At 40.8% G+C, this 21418-nt stretch overlaps 1 protein-coding gene across 1 annotated transcript in view; it reads left to right on the top strand.

Annotated features, from left to right (window-relative positions):
- Positions 1 to 13358: 13358 nt before the first annotated feature.
- Arhgap18 (Rho GTPase activating protein 18) overlaps positions 13359 to 21418 on the top strand; it is a 165510-nt gene continuing 157450 nt past the window's right edge. Inside the window, exon 1 of the mRNA XM_008827816.2 lies at positions 13359 to 13549. Coding sequence (XP_008826038.1) covers positions 13359 to 13549 — 191 coding nt within the window. The remainder of the gene's footprint in view (positions 13550 to 21418) is intronic.

Here is a 21418-nt window from a genome sequence, read left to right as displayed (position 1 = left end):
TGTGTGGTGGGAATGAAGCTGATAGGAAGCTGCTGCCAGATCGAGAGAGTGATGAGAATGCACGGAGCACTTAGTCCTTCTCTCTCTAGTCTCTCACTAGGCTCATTTGTACCTTAGCACAACCCTGTTAAGTAGGAACGCGTCCTTCCCACAGGTTCAGAAACAGAGGCTTACTGGGTCAGTGAATGAAGACAAGGCCTTCCAGGAGCCTTTGGTTTCAGAGCGTCCTCCACGGCTCCTTTAGACTTTTCCCAGGCTGCTGTAGGTGAGGGCTGAGCAGCTACTTTCTTGATGCATCTGTTTGGGCAGCCAGTGAAGCAGTTTCATAGAAGAGCTTAATTACAGTACCAAGCATTTCATTCTTTGGGGTAAGAATTTTACCTCTTGCCCTCATCCGGTAAACAAGGATGGCCTCTATTTAAACAAGAGGAAAAGGAAGAGGGAAGAGGATATTATATCACCTGGCCTGCTGGTTTGGGGAGCAGATGTTTTCCTTGTCTTATTGTTCATAGGGAATGCTTTCAAGATAGTATAAACCAAAATGCTCAAAACTACTGTCATCATAACTCAATTCATACTATTTTTAACTTTGATAAAACTAAAAAATTAACTTTGAGAACAGACTCGAAATTAAGAATAAATGCTAGAAAATCAACTCATTGTAAATGACCAAATAAGATAGCAAGATCATACTGTGATAGAACACTAGACAGTGGATATTAGTCTTGCATGTCTTGAACATTCAAGTTGGAAATCATGGGTGGATGTGATGTGAACTTCTGAGTCTAGACTAACATTTTTTTCCCTTTCTTCCTTTCTCTCTCTTCCTCCCTCCCTTCCCCTCCCTCCCCCCTCCCCCTTCCTTCCTTCCTTCCCTCCCTCCCTCCTTTTTTTCTTCTTTCTTTTCTTTCTTTCTTTTCTTTCTTTCTTTCTTTCTTTCTTTCTTTCTTTCTTTTGTTGTGCTATGTAGCTGTAGCTCTGGCTGACCCCAGTACTCACTATGTAGTCCAAACTGACCTCAAACTCAGTCTTCCTGCTTCAGCCTTCCTCCCAAGTACCAAGATTACAGACATGTGGCACATTGCCCTCCATTTCCAATTATTAGATTTTTTTTTACCTTTGTATTTTTCAATTTGATAAGCATCTTTTGAAGTAGGTTGTAAAGTATTAAATAATAAGGAAATAGGCTCATTTCAGTAATAAAATATCAAACCTAAATGAAGAAAATACAGTTGGCTGCTATGAGAAGTTTCTTAGGTTTCTGAGTAGATTTGGCCTATTCCCAGACTGCCAAAGACTGCCTTGTGTAATGAAAGGGTTCACGTCAGAGGTTGTCAACATGTATTTCAAGTTGGGGATAAGAGAGAGAAAATATTTTAAAGGATCTCAAAGATACCTGAAACTTCATAGATGCTCAGTAAGTTGATGTATCTTTATCTCTTCATCTTCAATATGTATAAACAGTTTGAAATTTAATGCACTAAGGAGACTTCCTTTTGGAAATTAAGATCCTTGAGAAATTGGTAACTACACCATTCAACAATAAGGTAGACATAAGAAAGCACACACACACAGACACACACACAGACACACACACAGACACACACACACACACACAGAGACCCTTTGGGCAAATGACTTTCTTGGGAAGGAATGTCTAGAGATCTAAAACTTCTATCATGAAAATTTTCAACACTATTCTTTCACCTATCATCCAAATAGTTCATGACTGTGTGTTGTCTGAGACTTTCCCACTGTGGTGTCATGTCAGGGCCTGCCCTCTCATTGTGAGCCAGACATTTGCATTCATCAAGGCTACAAACTGGGATGATTTTGTGCATTCTTCCAGGTCTTGAAGATTCCTTTGCCAGGAAGTCCTTTTGTATCACCCCTGCTCTGGGTAGCCCAGGCTGGAAGAGGCCCAGACAGTCAGCACCCTGCTGACCCTTATGTTACACTACAGTGACCTTCAATCTTATCCTGTGCCAGTCCCAGCCAGGCAGTGTTTTTTCTTTGCGTGGACCTGATGCTACTATAAGCTCTTGCTCATTCATCTGGGATTGTTCCTACTGATTCTAGAATGTAAATACTTTCAAGGCACTAGAGTCCCCTAATTATCCGGTACAAATTTATATATTTTTATATTGGTGCCTCCAGTCCCACCTTCCCTCCCCATCTCATACTCTTCCTAGAATGTTTTTAAGAGGATTTTTAAAATTGACATATGGTAATCATGCATATTTATGGGGTATAATATGATAATTTATACATGTATACAATGTGCAATGATCAAATCAGTGTAATTAGCATGTCTATCTCCTTAAATGTAATTATTACTTTATGCTGGGAAACTTCGAGCTCCTCTCTCTAGTTTTTTGAAAAATGCACCACAGATTGTTGTGAACTACAGTCACCTTCCAACACCATAGACAGAACGTTAGAATTTGCTTCTCTTGTGGAATGTCAGAGTACTTTGACCTTGAACACACTTTGACTTTGTAAGCAGCCAGACAGGATCTGCGTCTTAGCTTCTAAAGACCTCTTTCCAGAAGGAAGGCTTACTCTTTCTACCCTAATTCTATTCCATGTTTCTATCACTTTGTGTATGTTTACAAGTATCTTCTCTAGGTGAATAACAGAAGTTAATTTAGAAAGCTTGAGAGTGGGCGGAGCTCATGTAGCCACAGTTCATCTGGGTCCCCTTCCTTGATATCTCAGTAGTAAATCTTAGAACTATTTACCTCTTTTTCACTTGTTCCCTTCCTTCATGTTAAAATCTACTTTTGTTCCTTTGTTTTTTTGTATTTATGATCCAATGCTTGATGTTACAAACAGATGCACCTTTGTCTATTCTCACCGAAAAGAAATGCAGGGTTGGGTTCTACCTGACTCATCTAACCCTCTCCAAAGTATTTGTCAGAAGCCAGCCGGCATACATGGAAGTCGGGCTGGCATGTGGCCTTAACGGAGCCGTGGACTGACAGGAAATGACTTTGAGGGAGGCCTGCTGTCTCCTCAAAGCACTCCATGGGGGCCCTTTGTTGTTGGGAACACTTGCTCTTGGAACACAGGGGACTCTTAGATGGCTTCATTTTATGTCTCTTATACACATTGAGGTGGTAGAATTTTTGCTCTGGACCTAATCTTTGAAAAAAATCTTTTAAAAAAGTGTTTGATGGTGACTCTACTGCCTTTTCTTTTTATATTTCTGTAATATACGCACGTTCCCAATAGGCTGTGTAGAAAAGCGGAAAGGCAGCCTCGAAAGAAATGAAGCTGTGCTGGTCTGGCCTGCTTCACTTTGTTTTCTGAGTGATGTATTCCTTTCGCTCGCCACAGCTTTGTTTTGATGATCTTCACAAGGTTAAGACAAACATTACTTTTGAGCTGGGCAGACTTACAGTAGGGAGAACACTGGACTATGACTCATTTTTGTGACCAAACATGTGGTTCTACTGCCTTGATCTGAATCCTTGATAACTTGCAGGGAGACAAATTTCTCAGAACATCACAGTGTGAGGTTTAAATTCAAAGACTTGGAAGGTTATATTCACTTTCTGGACAGATTTTTCAAAGTGGTTTCTTTTTAAATGGAAGAGCAATATGTTGTAACATGTGCCTGAAAAACTCCCAAATGTCTGTCTACCTTTGCCACACCGGGGCTTCCTGCTTTCCTTCCCTAGTGTCTGTGACAGAAGTAGGTCTTTATGAATGGCTTTAGTCCAGTGTGTTTGAGATGGATGGATGTTGTCTTAGAGGGAATGTGACCAGATGGAATTTTAGTATGTTACTGTTGTTTACTAATTCCTACCTGCACAAATGTGACATAATTTGTTATTAAAGTTTAATTTTGTTATTGAGGAAGGAAAAAATATATCTTAGACACTTTTAAAGAAAACTACAAAGATAAAATACTGGGAAAACAGGTTAATAGAAATAAATTTACTATGTAGAAGAAATTTTTTTTCACTATTTGAGTCATAGACAACTTTATGAAATTTTTTCAGAGTTAAGAGAATGACATGGAAAATTTAAAGACATTATTTAAGAGTGATTTGTTAGCCGGGCGTGGTGGCACACGCCTTTAATCCCAGCACTTGGGAGGCAGAGGCAGGCAGATCTCTGTGAGTTCAAGGCCAGCTTGGTCTACATAGTGAGTTCCAGAACAGCTGGGGCTACAGGGAGACCCTGTCTCAAAAAGACCAAATAAAAAAGAGTGATTTGTTGAGCCAGCAGCCTGGTTCAGCAGGTAAGGGTGCTGTCAAGCCTGATGACCAGAGTTAGACCCCTAGAATACACACCTTAGGAGTTGTCCTCTGACCTACACATAAACATGCATGTATACACACACAATAAATAAATGTTAAAAAGTTACTTGTAAGAACTAGCCGTAAGTTCTTAGAGGAGTTGTCCTCTGACCTACACATAAACATGCATGTATACACACACAATAAATGTTAAAAAGTTACTTGTAAGAACTAGCCGTAAGTTCTTAGAATAGATGTCTTGACTATGCCAGGGGCTATGTGCTGAGATAGTTTTTGAACTTGAGCAGAACATTGTAATGAAAGAAAGTATCTTGGTACCAGAGTGTGTAGTTCTCCTCAAGTCTCTTAGCCTTGACTCTGTAACCATTTGCCTTGCTATAACCTGGCTTTTCTTTCCTTAGCAGCTGCTTCTAAAAAAAGGAGTCGTTCAGACTGAATGTAGATAGTTTTGGATAGCCTCGGCCCTATAATTTTGAGTCTCTTAACATTTCATAAGTCTAAGGTCCTCTTGATTACAGCTGTGTTCTCTGAGCCTTTGTAACAAATAAGGAAAAGACCTTTTTCAGATTTTTCCAGAGACTATTTCAGGAGCAAAGCTGTTTTGGTGATAGGATGTTAGTTAAGAAGATCTGTCTCCCTTAGAATGGAGTACAGGGCCTTTGGGGGAAAATTCTTTCTAGTAGTGTCTAAACAAGGGTGTTCTTTTCTGCAAATGCAGGGAGAATCTGTTGAAACTTACCAATCCTGGTTCAAAAATAGGTCAGTGGCCCAGGCATTTCCAACTGTGTCATAGGCCACATGCCCCAACACAGCTGTGAATGCAGCCCAACACAAAATTGCAAGCTTCCTTCAAAGATGATGAGGTTTTCTAAAGTGGATCTCACAACTCATGAGCATGAACTTTGTAGTTCATGTAGATAATGTCTGTTGCTATATCCAAAGGCTCGGTGTGCCTAGAACTAATTATTATTCCAACTTTTGTAAGTAATTCACTAATTTTACTGGAAATTTTTCACAGAGAAGCATGTACAACCAATGAAGCAGAGACATATAATCTGGTGAAGGAACTTTAATAATTTGGGGGAACTAAAAGTCTTGTCATGATATATCAAATTTATTGTGAAGACTTAAAAGTATATACGATATTTGAAAAAAAAAAGTTATTTCCAGGAACTGTATACACACACACACAGGCCGGGGAGAGGACAGGCACACAAACCCTAAATACTCAAAACCAAGCAAATTTCCTCCCAAATAAATTTTAATAAAGATCCTGTTTTTCTTTTTATATAAATCATTTTTCTTTCATTTTGATAGCAACAACTCCTGCAAGCCCTGATTCTCAGAGTTGTATGTTAGCAGAGGAATTTGGAAGACACATAACTAGCCCTGCTGGACTCAGAGAGGCCTATGTTAAGGCAGGTCTATCTAGAATCCTCCAGGAGCAGTCCAGCAGAGCTAAGCCTCCCTCATTTAGCTGACCAGAAAGAATCACTATTAAATAAAATAAGCCAAGCTCTACCCTCAAAATTCCTCCCTGAATTAGCTTTGAGAGTTGTTTTTTCTTTTCTCTTAGAAACTGAAATGTCTCCATGAAGTACAGCCAAGTTTAGACATATTGTAGAAAACTAGTGATGGTCTATCTTTAAAAAAAAAAGCTACTAGTATACCAGTATTTTCCTGTTGTTTCTTCTTTCTTATTTTATTTTTTATTTTATGTGTATGAGTGTATTGCCAGCATATATGTAAGAGCACCTGTGTCATGCAATGTCCATGGAGGACAGAAGAGGGCGTCAGATCCCCTGGAACTGGAGTTATGGACTGTTGTTAGCCACCATGTGTGTGCTGAGAATTGAACCTGGGTCCTCTGTAAGAGCAGCCCATGCTCTTAACCCCTGAGACATCTCTCCAGCCCCTCCTGTTGTTTCTTGACACCTCATTTTGAGAAGTTGTTGACTAAGGTCCAAGCTCTGATGGTGCTGATAGTGTGAGGCCCTGTTATAGTTGTTTTGGCCCCTAGTATGTGCACTTATGGAGAACACTGGGCCAGCATGACATGAGTGGGTAACCTTTTCACCAGAGAAACAAAACTGTGTTGCTGAATGATGAGGTGCTCTGGCTATAAATACAATGCAGAATTTTTTTTTTTTTTTTAATTCTAGGAACATAGTTCTCCATTTTGAAGGCCTTTCTCAAATTAAAAGCTTCCTATAAGTCCTTTTGATAACATCAGTCTCTGCAGTTTTAACAAGTATTCTAGTCAAGACAACTACGACTATTCTGGATGTTATTTTGGAACACTGGAATTCCCTTCACTTGGGAAAGTATAATACTCATTGGGAAAAAAAAGATATAGGTTTCAATTTTTCTTTATCTCCAAGCCACAAACAACTCATCCATTTTTTCCCTTAAAAAAAAAAAAAAAAAAAAAACTTTTGGCGGGGGAGGGGCTGGAGACTGGAGAGATGGCTCAGCAGTTAAATGCGCTGTGAGTTTTTACAGAGGATCTGGGGTTCAATTCCCAGCACCCACATGGCAGCTAACAACCATCTGTACGTCCAGTTCTAGGGGAATTCGACACACTCTTCTGACCTCCATGGGCATTGCATGACGTGGTGCACTTGTATACATGCAGGAAATACACTCATACACAAACAAAAATAAAAACTTTTGTTATTTATTGTGTGTGTGTGTGTGTGTGTGTGTGTGTGCTCATCCATGTGCCAATGCATACTTGCTGTGGAAGCCAGAGGACAACTTGTGGGAATTGGTTCTCCCTTCCACCATGTGGGTTACCATTCCAGGATCTGTAGTCTCCAGAGCTGCTTCATTCTGGCTTCAGGCTTCAGTTACATTCCAGCATTGCTGTCATTGCTCTGAGTCATGAGGGGAAACCCAAAAGAAAAGTTAGGGTTGTTGCTTTGCACTTTGCTTTGTTGGATAGTGTCTAGTTTTGATATAATGACTGGATTGACACATGAAGCTATATGAACTTGAATTTTCATTCATAGTTTTGCTCTTATATAGCCCTTTCTAAGACCTAGTAGCTGACAAAGTCTATAAGCCTCTAGATTTACAGACTTATCCTGTCACTGCCTGATATTTTAAAAAAGAATGAAAAGGAATTTTATAATTAGAATGGCCAGTGTACTTGTGTTTCGTTTCAATCAGCAGAAATGATTTAGACAGGATAGCATAATGAGCGGCTGTTACAGTGGGGATGCATATCTTGCCATATCATTCCAGTGCTCTGCCATAAAATGCGAGTTTCAGAGCAGCAGAAAAGAAACTAATATGCTTGTCCTGGCTTGAATGTAAATCTCCAAAGCACTACATTAATTTTATTTGCTTAAACACCACAGCTTTGCTCTGTGCTCTTTTCCTTGTGTTATCCATAGTGTTCTTTTCATAAATGAAACAGTGGCCGTTTCAAGACAGCTGTAACCTTAATAACATTTAAGTGCTCAGGCTCAGTGATCACATGACCCCAGGCTTACATGTCCTGTTTCTGCTACTTCCTAGCTGGGAGACTGAAAGTTCTCATGTGTGGAGTAGGTATAATTCTAATGTATTTTTTAGGGTTGTCTAAATGAGAGACCACGTGGGCCAGGTCTAGGAAAGAGCAAGCACATAAATATTAGCAAATATTATTCATTGATAAATTCTTTAACTGCAAGGATGATTTTCCCCCTACATATTGTAAGAAGCCCTACAATAGCTGCCAGTGATATCAGCTCCACATTATTCTAGGCTGACTTGTACATATTTTTTCTCTGGAGGGACAGTTAAAAATAACTTTGATAATGATGCAGAAATGTTTAAAGCTATCCAGATAAAGGCAAAGGCTCTTTTCCCATTGACCCAGATGGAATAAGTAACGTGCCATTTCCTAGGAAGTCGGTTTAGATTCTGTAGACAGAATATTTTTCATTGCAGCTCCTCAGCACAGAACTGGCAAGAATGAAAGCTTTCAAGAATTATTCACACAAAAGTCCAAGGAAACATCAGAGAGGCAGCACGGAGCACACGGAGTACTCCCTCCTCCTCAGTCTGCTCTGCTTTAAATCTTGGCTTTAGCACTCAGGCAAAAAATAGATTCATAATCATTTTATTAAAATTCTTGTGATATTATATGAATTAGATTTAATGTTGCCATTTGAAAGATCATTTTTCTACATGGCTTTGTGTCTCTATGTAGGTTTTATATATACCTTATAGAAGTGTATAATTGTCCTTCACTTACTGATATACACTGATGGAGAAAATTTTAATAAATATATTGATTTCACTGCAGTTTTGGTTTCCTTCCTATATAATTTGAAAGTACTAAATAGGTTCCTATAGGAAAATATGGTTACACTGAGTTTAAGAATCTTTTTCATTATTTTTGAACATGGCTGTCAAATTGTCAGGCGCTACAGTACTATCGCCAACCTATTTTTAACAATTTATCTGAGTGTGTAAATTACAGCTTCCTTCTCCCTTCCTGTGACATCTAGTACACTGTACTGAATGAGAATGGATGAAGCGTGGGTTCAACTGTCTTGATGTTGTTAATTACTTTCTAAGATGTTTCGTAACAGGAAAGTGTTTGGCATGTGCTCAATAGCTTGGAATATTAACATCATCAAGGACGTGGGCTTCCCAGTGTTTGTTTGAAATGGGTTAGGGAGGGACTAAAAGTGCTTATTTATTTCATTTTTTAATAAAGAGGATTTATGCAAAAAAAGCTGACAGAGCACCAGAGCACCAAGAATGGACTGTGGCTAAATGCTGCCAGAGTTTAAGTTATGAAATAAGAATACCTTTTCATTGGAATATATTGCTGCTTAGGTTTACTTTCTGATGATACAGCAAAATTTTGAAACTATTTTTAACTTAAGTATATATCTGAAGCTGTACACCTGGGCACCGTCCCAGCAGCTGTTTGTCTGCCTATGGCAGGCAATATCCTCAGGCCAGGAACAACAGAACTTGGAGGGAAGAGATGAAGGAGATCCTGGGGAATTTCCATGTACTTAAAAATTAAACGAATAGGTTTCAAAATTAGATAAAATGCTTTGGAAATCGATTTGCATCACACTCTATTTTTTGCCTCATAGAAACTAGGAAATATGGTTACTGGGAACCAAAATATTATTTGAACTTTAAGATAGTTTCATTTCAACCTGTACATTATGATTAATTTATTAAACAAGCAAAGAGACCATAATTAGGTAGAGATATGACTTAATTATTGTTTTGGTTCCTAATAGACAAAATCTATCATTATCATTAATTGATTCAGAGTTGGCAGGACCCTAGCGGTGACTCCTGCATGATACTTAAGGATGAAAGATTCAGCAAAGGCAGGAGGAAAAATAGAAGATAAAGAAAGGTAAAAAGGAGACCGAGGGAAGAGAAGGAAAAGAAGGTGTAGGTGGAGAAGAAACAAAGAAAATAGTTTCTAGAACACAGAGTACAGGGATTACTATAAAAAAATTGTATAAAACAGTGGTGAGTCTAGTGGTTTCATACTTCAGAGCAGCTAGAGCTAAAGAGGACATATTACTCTTGCCTTTACTTCTCCTTCACATCTCCTATTCATGATTCAAGGACTTTCTTTTCCCCACAGAGATAAGAGTTATGCAATTTGGGAGTCTTTTAGACAGACCCACTGAAGGAGTACTCCAATTGCCTCACCTTGCATTCCCTGTTCATCATAGAAGCAGCCAGAGAGGTCTGCATCCCAATTCCCTATTGGCAATTTGGGTAACCCCTTCAGAGGATGATGTGATAATAATAGGAGGTAGGAATTGGCTAGGCAGTTAGGGTAAAAAGACCCCAAAGAAATGTAGCCAGTTTCTTGGCTAAAGGTCAAAATGTCTTTGGGCCTGTTAGCAACATACTGTTCCAAAGGCCAAAAACGTCAAAAGTATTTTGGAGGTTGTATCTAATCCTTAAAAGATTTTAGGGTTACCTCTTCAGTGTGGGGAATGTTGGAGGGGAGGGAGTGGGCTTGGATTTGATCAAATCACCTTATATACATGTATGAAATTCTCAATAAAATTTTTGTAAAAGTTAAACAAAATGGCATTTTTCCATCTTGACTATCATTAAAAAAAACAAAACAAAAGAGGACAGGGTCATGTAGGAGCCATTTCCTCATACAAGGACACATGAAAGACAGAAGCACAGACTCTAATCTACTTACTCTTTGGCTATTCCTGTATTTTTTTTTTTTTCAATTGAACTGGTATACACTTTAGGTGTACTAGTATCTGCATGAAGCTGCTGGTCTAATACCAATTTTAATATCAAAATTGATATTGAAGGACCCCTTAAATTAACTTAATTCTTCACTCAACATCCACCAAAGGCCTGTATATGGAAAAATGAAGCTAACTTTATTTTTTCATTTAGATACAGAGGGAAGAGAAAGGGTGTCGGGTGAGGTGGAACACCCTCTGTAGTTTAGGGTAGGGAAGTGAGAATGTCTGCTGGTCAGCTCAGAGGTTTAGAACTGTTTCCCAAGGTACTAAGGAGCCAGTAAAGGTTTATAGGCAAGGGATAACATCACTGAGGGAAGTAAGGGCAGGAGCCTGGAGGCAGGAACTGAAGCAGAGACCATGGAGGATGCTGCTTACTGGCTTGCTCCTCTGGCCTGTGCTCAACCTGCTTTTTTATAGAATGCAGAACCATCTGCCTTGGGGTGGTAACCCACAGTGGGCTGAACCCTTCTACATCACTCAACAGTAAAGAAAATGCCTCCCAGACATGCCCACAGGTGAATATGATAGAAGCTACTCTTCAGCTAAGGTTCCTTCTTCTGAGGTGTGTCAAGTTGACAGCTGAAGCTATCTAGCACAATGGGCTAAAAAAGCTGGTGTCAGAGTGGAACCAACACCCAATTGTAGGTCTCAACTTTGGTTGAGGCATTGAGAGGAGAGAGGAGACAGCAGGGAGAGCCCTAAGAGGAGGAGAGATGGAAAGATGGAGCAATTAACTGTGGAGGGATGCATAATAAAGTCTTTCTGAAGGAAGACATGTGAGAATTCACTGTACACTCCACAGAGAAAGATATTTTTTAAAAAATGTAGAACCTTTTATTTTTTTAATATTTTGTTTTTATTTTATGTGTATGAGTGTTATGCCTGCATGTAGGTAAGTGCACCCGTGTTGTGCAATGCCGGCAGAGGACAGAAAAGGCCCTTGGATCCCCTGGAACTGGAGTTACAGACCGTTGTTAGCTGCCGTGTGGGTGCTGGGATTCAACCTCGGGTCTTCCGTAAGAACAGCCAGTATTCTTAACTGCCAATCCATCTCTCCAGCCCCTTTATTTAGTCTTTTTGAGACAGGGTCTCCCTGTAACCCCAGCTGGCCTGGAACTGGCTATGTAGACCAGGCTGACCTTGATCTCACAGAGATTTGCCTGTCTCTGCTTCCCAAGTGCTGGGATTAAAGGTGTACACCACCACACCCAGCCAATAAATCACCTATTTCACACTTCTAAATAATGAAAAAATATGAATCCTGTGTTTTTTGAATAACAAAATCAAAAGCATCTGAAGAATTTAGATAGATAAACCAGTAAAGATCACAAAAATCAACCAAGAATTTCAGTTCAGGGCCGGGGATGTGGCTCAGTTGGTGGCTTGCTTGCCTAGCATGCATGAAGTGCTGGATGTATTTTCTTGCCACCACATAAATTGGTAGGTATGGTAGCAACTGGGTAGGCAGGGTGGCATATGCATGTCAGGAGGATCACAAGTTCAAGGTCATCCTCGACTGGACAGGCCAGCTTTGGACACATCTTACCTTTTTACAAAAAAAAAAAAAAAAAAAAAAAAAAAAAAGATGGCTTAGTGCTTAGTTAGGAATATGTACTGCTCTTCCTGAGCATGCATGTCCAGGGGCTCACAATAATCTCCTCTGGCCTCTGTGGGTACTTACGCACAAGTGGCAGATACGTAGATAGGCACATATAAGCATGAATAAAAATAAACCTTAAAAGACAGTTTAAAAAAGGCAGGGCATGGTACAGTATACCTCTAATCCCAGCATTCACCAACATTCAGGAGGCAGAGACAGTCAGATCTTTGAATTTAAGACTAACCTGATGTATATAGTGAGTTCCAGGTCATCTGGGGCTACAGGGAGATCTTGTCTTTTTTTTTTTTTTTAAAAAAAGGCATAGTGGTATATACCATTAATCTCAGCACTCAGGAGGCAGAGGCGGGAGAATCTCTGAATTTGAGGCCAGCCTGATCCTACATATGAGTTTGCCTACATAGTGAGAACTTGTCTCAAATCAAAGCAAAAACAAAAAATAAAGCAACCCTTTTAATTCAGATTGTTAGGTATATTGAAGAGAATACAATCTTTTATTTTTTTAGAATAGAGACAACTCAGAAAAGTCTGTTTCTTATGATCTGGACTTATTTTTTCATTAATCAAACAAAATCAGACCCTGGGAAGAATGGAATTAGGTTCTTATCAAATGCTGAGACTTTTTATTTTGAGCATTATCTCTTACTTGAGTATTAGAAATGCCTTATTTTGGTACCAAAAAATGTTTTGATAAAACAAGAGATCTGTGTGTCTGATCTGTAAAAACAACATTCTAGGGCACACAATAACTTTTATGAAGGCATGTATAAGGGCACGTGAAGGAAAGCCTTTCCTGGATGGTACAGCATTGGATGGTATGGGATCATTGGTTTTGCTGTGGTGGACTCTGTGCTTAAAGGGGTTAAGGAATGCCTTACTTATGTTCCATGAAGTAGCAGAAATTATCAGATGGAAACAGGATTGCCAATGGGGGTTGTGGGAGGAGAGGCTCTGCCTCAGAACATTGTTTCTTAATCCCGCAAAGCTTGCACCTACATGGATGAGCTGAGGGGTTAATTCGATCGGTGTGCTTTGGGGGGCTTGGGCCACCACATTCCCGGTCCTCCTTAACTGCAGCAGCTGTGACAGGGATAGCAGGGTTTAAACAATGCTGTGAGTCACACACAGCCTGTAACTGCTGGGCCAGGAAGCCCAGGGAGAGAGGCCACGCCCCTCTCCTTGTGAATCGCTGGCCCGCAGGGGAGGGGCTGGCCCATGCTAATGAGCAAGTTGCCAGGCGAGGCAGGAACTTCTTTCCCCTCAGTGTCAGGATCTCAGAAATATGCCCCTTCTCTCACCATGAACTGGCTGTCGGGTTCCCAGGGAGTTGTACTAACCGCCTATCACCCCAGCGGCAAGGACCAAGCTGTGGGGGAGAGCCATGCGAAGGGAGACGAGGAAGCCACCTGCAGGTAAGGAGACCAAACAAAAAAAACCTTACCTGCCCCAGGAAAAAGTGACAGGGAAGTTGGCGTGAGTGAAGGGAATCACCTCTGCACTCCATAGAGTCTGACCTCATGCCGCAGGAGGACATTTGGGTTTGGTGTGGTTCGTATAAAAGTCCTTTGCACCTCATTGACTCCTAGTGTGCCGGAGCCCTTCTGATTATCCGTGAATACCAGAAGGACTGCAGATGGCTCCGTGGCTCTCAGACCAGTTGCTTAGCAGGTGCATTTGCAAATGCTGACCGATCAAATGACTGTATCGGAAACGTTTCCGCTGAGATGGAATTCTTGAATGGGCTCAAGGCTCCGCTGGCTGGAACTGTTAGCTGGGAAAGTCTGCCAAAAAGCAGGGAGGCTGGTCACTCTACGAGCTGTTGTTTTTAGAGTAGTGTTCCCCACCCCCTTGCTGAAAGCAAACCTCTTAGGCAAAATGCCCAAGACGCTGGCTGGTAGCACTGCATTTCACATTCTTCTGTGTATGTAGATACTCCACACACACACATCCCCCGCCCGCGCCCTTGGGCTTTCAAAAAGGAGTTTTTGTGAGAAGACAGTACTACTGTGTGCTGTAGGGAGCATGGTTAATGTTAAATCACTTTATAGACAGGGCAAATGTTCTATAGACCACTGAGACACAAAGAGTACTTTTCTACCTATCCGTGTACTTTGTTCTATTTTCCAAGGGAGACTCGCTACCCCCGTTTTCTTCTTAATGACTTTCTCACTGAGTCTTTTTTACATCCAGTCTTGGATGTAAATTGCAAATACTGGACTGGAAGATTGTAGGAAAAAAAATTAGTTATCACTATGTCCAATTCCATGTTGATGTTAAATGCGATAATAAAAACCTCTAGATTCGAGGTGACTTAATTGGTGCCTTAAGTGGAATAATGCCTTCTTTCATTGGATAAAACCCCAAACATGTTGGGGGGGGGCATGGGAAAATCAGAGGCAATGGCTGTAATTCTCTGGGTCAGATCTTGGCTTACCAGAACTTTATTTCTCACGTGTTGCCAAGGTGTTTATTGCCTTGAATGAACTCATTTCCAAAGATAAAAGGGAATGGCTGCTTTTGCATTACATGTGTTACCATCTTGCTCTCTGTCTTTTTAAATGTTTTCTATGAACATCTTGAAATATTTGCATCCATTCTTATGTCTACTAGGAGTATCTTTCAATGGTAATCAGCCTACAATAACAGTCCATACCAGCCCTAGTTTGGCTTCCACATGGGAGTCAAAGTCACCAGAATCTTGCAAGCTTGCATGCTGTTCATTAGCTTTAGGCTGGGTGGGCCTGAAGATTGGAACTAAATCTTGGATCTTGGATCTTGGTTGTGACAGTGGATAGCACCACTGAAAGCTTGAGTCTAAACCTCTCGTTTCACTGTGTGGACTCAGACCCTAGGAATTCCTTAGGTTGTTGCAAAGTCTGTTGGGTTAGGCTTCTGTTTAAGACTGCCTATATTCCTCAACCTCTCTTTCCTGAGTATGCAGTTTTGTAGCTTGTTGTGGGTGGTTTAGACTTAACAAACAAAACAGAGGAATGGATTGTTTTCAGCTGTTGTTGATGCAGAACCAAGAAGCATGCAGGGGCAGAGTGGACAGAGGAGCAGGATGAACAGTGGCCAGTGCAGTATGTGCTGGTGTTGGGAACACATCTCTAGGATTGCTTTCAAAGTCCTCTCCTGCTGGCTGCCATATTGCTTGGACATCTTGGTCAATGCTTTGGTTGTTGGAGGGAGGGATGGTTACTGATTCTGGGAGGAGAAGATAGAAGGCTGGTTTGAGGTGGGAAGGAGGGCAGAGATACAGTCCTCATTTTTACTCTTAAGCATAGAATAATTTATCAGATAAGCATGGAAGGATTTGAAATACTGAATTAGTATGGGGGGTAGTGTTGCATGGAAGGAGGAGAAATCTGAGGAGGTTTGGGCTCAGTAGTAACCACCTAAGGATGGTGATAATGGTAGGGGTCCATAGGGGTGGCTCTGAATGGGTTGCTTGGTAGTTTAAGCATTAGGAAGGTATTTCAAGGTACTGAGTGTTAGTTGATGCCTGTTTTTATAAACAAAACCAAAGCAACACTCTCATAAAGAGGTTAAATTAGGGCATTAGCATGCCCTCATTCCTATTTTTTTAATATTTATTTTATTTATGTGTATGAGTGTTTTGCCTGCATGTGTGTTAAGTACATCTGTGTCATGCAATGCCTATGGAGGCCAGAAGAGAGCATCAGATTCCCTGGAACTGGAGTTAAGGATAGTTGTTATCTGCCATGTGGGTGCTGGGAACTGAACCCAGGTCCTCTGCAACAGCAGCCAGGCCTCTTAACCACTGAGCCATCTCTCCAGCCCCTCCCCATCCCTATCTAAAAGTAGCTAAAGGTATCTCAAAAGTTTGACATTGCTTATCAAAAGACTTTATCTCTTCGAAATAATATGTACTTTGATGACCTATTTAATCAGATGAATGATTCAATAAGATTAACTCATGTATATAGAATGCCATGACAGCTGGGGCTACAGGGAGACCCTGCTTGAAAAAGAGAGAAAAAAAAAAAATGAAAAAGATATAAAGGGTTATATTTATCATTTCAGATGTTTACAAAAAATCTTTGCTTTTTAGCTTTCTCTTGCCAAGACCTTCCTTATAGTTTTTATGGCCTTTTGAAACCTGGGATGGTGGGAAGTTAATGTTTTTGTAAGTAATCTGATAGTCTAAATTCCCTGTTTTCCATTATCTCTCTTCATCAGAACATGTTCACTTTATACCAGATTAAGGAATTCCTCCCACTCCTGGTTGGGGGCCTCCCAAGTATTTGCATACTCCTGTTTTCATTTTTGTAGTGTTTTATCCTCAAAGCATCCAGATTTGTTCTAGCTGAGTATATACAAGTGTTTCCAAAGAAAACCACTTTTAATGGGCAGCTATGTTTACCAGACTTTATTTAGTTGTTTTCCAGGCAAACTTCTCAATATTTGCTTTAGGGAAAGCAATTTTTCAACAAAACTATATTTAGTATACTTTCCTTTTTACTGTGCTCTTGTATTTAGCATCATTTTAAGAAAAAAAAAAGTTCTGATTGCTTTGTATGTTTTCTTATTGCTCATTTAATATTAATGACATAATGTCAAATGATATATTCTTTCTTCTTGAAACTTTTAACTCTTTACCCCAATAGGTTTGGAGAATGGTTGACCCCATTTGCCTTTGGTATTGGGTAGCAAGGATTAAGGAATATCATAGAGACAGAAACCCTGAAACCCTGGGCACCTGGATTCATAGCCTGACTCTCCTGGTCATCAACAGTTTGCACTATGGAGAATTAGTGAATTTGCTGCTGTAAGTTGGGCTACACAGTGCCACTCATCTCATTGGGATAGTGAAGTTGGATGGTCCATGCAAAGCCCGTGGATCAGCTGGCTCTGCAGCTGGCCGCTGCATTCCTTAACATTTTATACCTGTAGAATGTTTTTCCTCAGTTTAGCATATACATCATGGGTTAAGAAATATGTGTGATTCATGCACTTAATTAAGAATGTCATATTAGAAACTGGGTGTGGTGGCACATGTAAAATTCTAGCACTTGGGAGGTAGAGGAGGATCTGGAGTTCAAAGTCAGCCTTGTCTATTAGAAAGTTTGATGTCAACCTGGGCTGTATGAGACTGTGGCTCCAAAAGAAAAACAACAACAAAAAACATGACTACTGCAAGAACAACCAAATGAATAATTAAATACACACATAATCAAATAATAAAATTTCAAAAAGAATGACTTACTGGAAGCTGGGTATGATGGCATATACGTATGCCCACTCCTAGCACCCAGAAGGGAGAGGAGGATCAAGACTTCAAGGTTGCCCTCAGCTATATGGAAAGTTTGAGGCTAGCTTGTGAGACTGTCTCAAACTCATCTTCTTCCACCCCAGAAAAAAATGACATGTTGGAAAATGAAGCATAATGTAAAATTTTAGGCCTTTCATGTCTGAAAGATCCTGGAAATGTCTTTTGCTCCACAGAAGTTTTTGAGTTGAACTTTGAAAACTGGGAAGAGCTACCTCTACAAGTCCTGCCTTAGGGCACAGATAGCTGTTGAAGTCTGCAGACAATGGCTTTTGCCAGGTATGGACTGTGGATGAGTCTTTTTAGCACCCAGACTCTCTCCTCCTCACCGTAAAGACCTTTTGCCAGTGTGCCAAGTAAAAAGGGCTGCCATTTTCTCATGCTTATTTCAGCTCTAGACTTTTTCAGGTTTCATCCATTGCTTTGTTCTGTAAGCTTAACTAGTCAATCACGTAGCTCTTCCATATACAGTCTCTGAGTTGTTACCGAGAACAGTTGTCCCGGTGCTGGGTTTAATGGAGAACATAACTGCATCAGTCAGCTTTTCTTCACTGTGGCAAACACTTGAGTAAAACAAGGGAAGAAGAATTTATCTTGACTCATCAGTTAGATTCCAGTCTATGGGCCCTTGGCCCCATTGCTTTAGGCTTGAATCAAGGCTGGGCACCATGGCATCAGGAATGTGTGGTAGAGAGGCTGTTTACCTCCTGAAAGCCAGGAAGCAGGCAGACAGAGAAGGGCCTGGAACAAGGCATACCCCCTAAGGACAAACCCCAAGCGACGTATTTTCTCCAAGTAGGCCTTACTGCCAAAGCAGTCTATCACCTACCCAAATAATGGCACTATCTGGCACCAGCATTTTGGCACATGAGCCTCTAAAAGACATTTCATGTTCAAAGCACATCAAGAAAGAATCCCTGAGCATAGGGGTGTGAAGGAGTGTTCCGGGGTAGAAAATAAGCCCTGAACCTCTAAGTGGGCAAGCTTAGCAGATACCTGAGAGTCAGAGTTTTTAAGGCAGAGAGGTTAGGATGCATAGGAGCCATTACCTTAGAGGAAACCCTAGAGCAAATTCATAGAGGAGCAGAGAGCACTGCGTGGCTGGATGGGGCTGAGGGGTGGGCAGAAGAAATCTGGGTGGTATCTGATGGCCACGTAGGGCATTTGGTGGTTTGAGTTGTACTTTCAAAAGATGGAGAGACATGGAAGGAAGAGAGCTTTGATCACAGGAAGAACAGAGCAGATTTCAGTTTTTAAGTTCTTTCTGGTTGCAAGCCTGATTATAGACTGTAAGAATAGCAACAACATGTAGGAGGAAAAGGTGACACTGACCTTGGCCAAGATTTTAGTCAGTAGTGGAGGGAGTGTAATAGGAACTCTTGAAGGTAGAGTCTGCAGGATTTCCTGGTATCTGATACATGAGCAAAGATTTTGGACTAAACTCTTGTCAGAATAGAGTTACCAGTAATTTAGATAGGGAAGATTTACTAGAGCGTGCAAGGATAGATTGGGCAAGATCTGAAAATCAGTCCTTTGAAAATAAGCTTTAGGAAAATAGATGTGATTACTTTTCTTGATGAAATCAGCACTCTGTCAGTCTGTTATAGGCTGGGGAGTGAAATTAGGGACCTGTACATGTCAGGCTAAGCCGTCTACCACTGAGCTATGCACCCTGTCTGAGGCTAGCTTTTTTATGTGACTCTCCATAGCATTAAAACAAACTATATATTATGACATTAGTAATTCCTTCTGAATTTGTACATTATCTGAAATTGTTATTATTTTGTGAAAGGGATTTTTGTTAGAGTATTTGTATTGCAGTTACTTAAGGCACGTGTCCTCATTCTAATTTTATAAGATTTAGTGAGGAAATGCATTTTTTTGTGCCTGGCCATACAGCTGATTGTTCTCTCAATCAGTCTTTCCTCAGGTGAATGATGTAAAGATGACTTAGACTTAATGTCTTCTGTCTGTAGGTCTTTAGATCTGAAACTCTATCCATATTTTCTTTTGAACTATTCAGATGCCCCCACACTGACTGGGCAGCTCTTACCTCCATTTAGGTGGTGTGACATTGCCTTTTCATCATCTTCACCTTTCAATTGTGTTGTGGGATGCGGGGGGGTTGCTATGTAGACAGCCTGGCTTCAATCTCACAGAGATGTTTCTGCCTCTGCCTCCCAAGTGCTGGGAATAATGGCGTGCATCACAACGCCTGACCCTAAATTGTGATTTCTTTTTGTGCGTAGGCTTGTTTAAAGTTATCTTCATGGAACTTGTTACTAAGTTTATGGTTTTCAAATATAAGGATTTAGAAATTGCAAACTGTCCTTCTCTCCCCAAACCTCCTGCTAAAATTTATCTTGTTTTTCATGGCATACAGTTCCTTTTTTTGGTCCACAGTAGTGCTGTGCTCCCTGGCCCCTTCATAGTGGGGTTTGCTCTCATTGACACATTGTCATTGTTCTTTTTATAATTATGATTTCACTGTGTACATATGTGTACATTTATCTATTTTGTGTGTGGTATGTATGTGTATGAGTATGGGTTTGCCATGCTCTGTGTGTGTGTGTATGTGCACGTGTGTGTGCGTGTGTGTGTGTGTGTCTGTGTGTGTTTAGGTTAGAGAACAACTTTCAGGAAAATGGCTCTTTCCTTCTATCATGTGGGTTCCTGGGTTTAAACTTGGGCCATCAAGCTCTTACCTGGTGAGCTATCTGACTGCCTCTCTGAGTTCTCTCTTTTTGAAAATCTTAAATATTTTATTTTTATAAAAGTATGTATGCTGCCAGGTGTGGTGGCGCATGCCTTTAATCCCAGCACTTGGGAGGTAGAGGCAGGCAGATCTTTGTGAGTTCAAGGCCAGCTTGGTCTACATAGTGAGTTCAGGTCAGCTGGGACTACAGGGAGACCCTGTCTAAAAAAAACAAAAAAAAAAAAAAAAAAGTATGTATGTCATTTAAAAAGAAGAGGGTGGGATTGGAGAGATGGCTCAGTGGTTAAGAGCACTGGCTGCTCTTGCAGAAGACCTGGGTTCAGTTCCTAGCACCCACATGGTAGCTAATATCCACCCTTAACTCCAGTTCCAAAGGATCTGATGCCCTCTTCTGACCTCCATGAGCATTGTATGATACAGGTGCACTTACATACACGCAGGCAACATACTCATACACATAAAATAAAAATAATAAAAAAGAAAAAGAAGAGGGCATTGGACACTCTGAAACTGGAGTTATAGACTGTTGTGAGCCTCCATGTGGGTGCTGGGAACCGAACCCAGGTCCTCTGCAAGAATAGTAAATGCTCTTAACCTCTGGTCATCTCTTTAGTCCCCCTTGTTGTTTACATGTCAGGGTCTGTTACTGTTGTTATACTTCTAAGTGTTGAAGCAAAATGCACTCAACAATTGCCATGGTCAGCATGATGCACAAGATTTGCTGCTAGGCTGCGTGGCAGCTGGACTTGAGTCATTTAGTAATTGAAGAGCCATCAGAACAAATGATCTTTTAGCTCTTAGTTCGCTGCTCGATGTAAACATCAGCCTCTCACATTAGGGGAGAGTTCTCTGTGCTTCTTGTTTATGAATGAATGGGATCTTAGTCCATCTGCTGTCTTCTCTTTGCGGGTTCTTCTGGATGCAACTCCGCCTAACGGTCCTGAGAAAGCTCTTTGCCATCCTAGAGGCATCAGTGAGAGCACTCAGTACTTCAGGCTTGTGCTCTCACCCCGCTTGTCTGGAGGGAGGAAGGTCTGCTGAGATGGGTATGATGCCAACCCTCACTTGAACTCTCTCCTTCAGGTGTTTAGTCTCCTGGTCTGATCCTTTCATTTCATGCAAATATTGGAAATGGGATCTTTTGTTTTATGTGATGTTTCCTGAGCCTTTTCTTTTGGTAAAAGGAGATGGAGCCCAGGAAGCTCATTAAAGAGAGGGATTGCATCTAGGTGTCAGGAGTGACATAGACTGAGGAAAGAAAGGATGCCTAGATCC

The sequence above is a fragment of the Nannospalax galili genome, unplaced genomic scaffold (genome assembly GCF_000622305.1).
Source record: "Nannospalax galili isolate Female #2095 unplaced genomic scaffold, S.galili_v1.0 scaffold53, whole genome shotgun sequence".
Taxonomy (NCBI): Eukaryota; Metazoa; Chordata; class Mammalia; order Rodentia; family Spalacidae; genus Nannospalax; species Nannospalax galili.
Note: the sequence above shows the minus strand (reverse complement) of the source record. Positions and strands in the feature narration are given on the sequence as shown.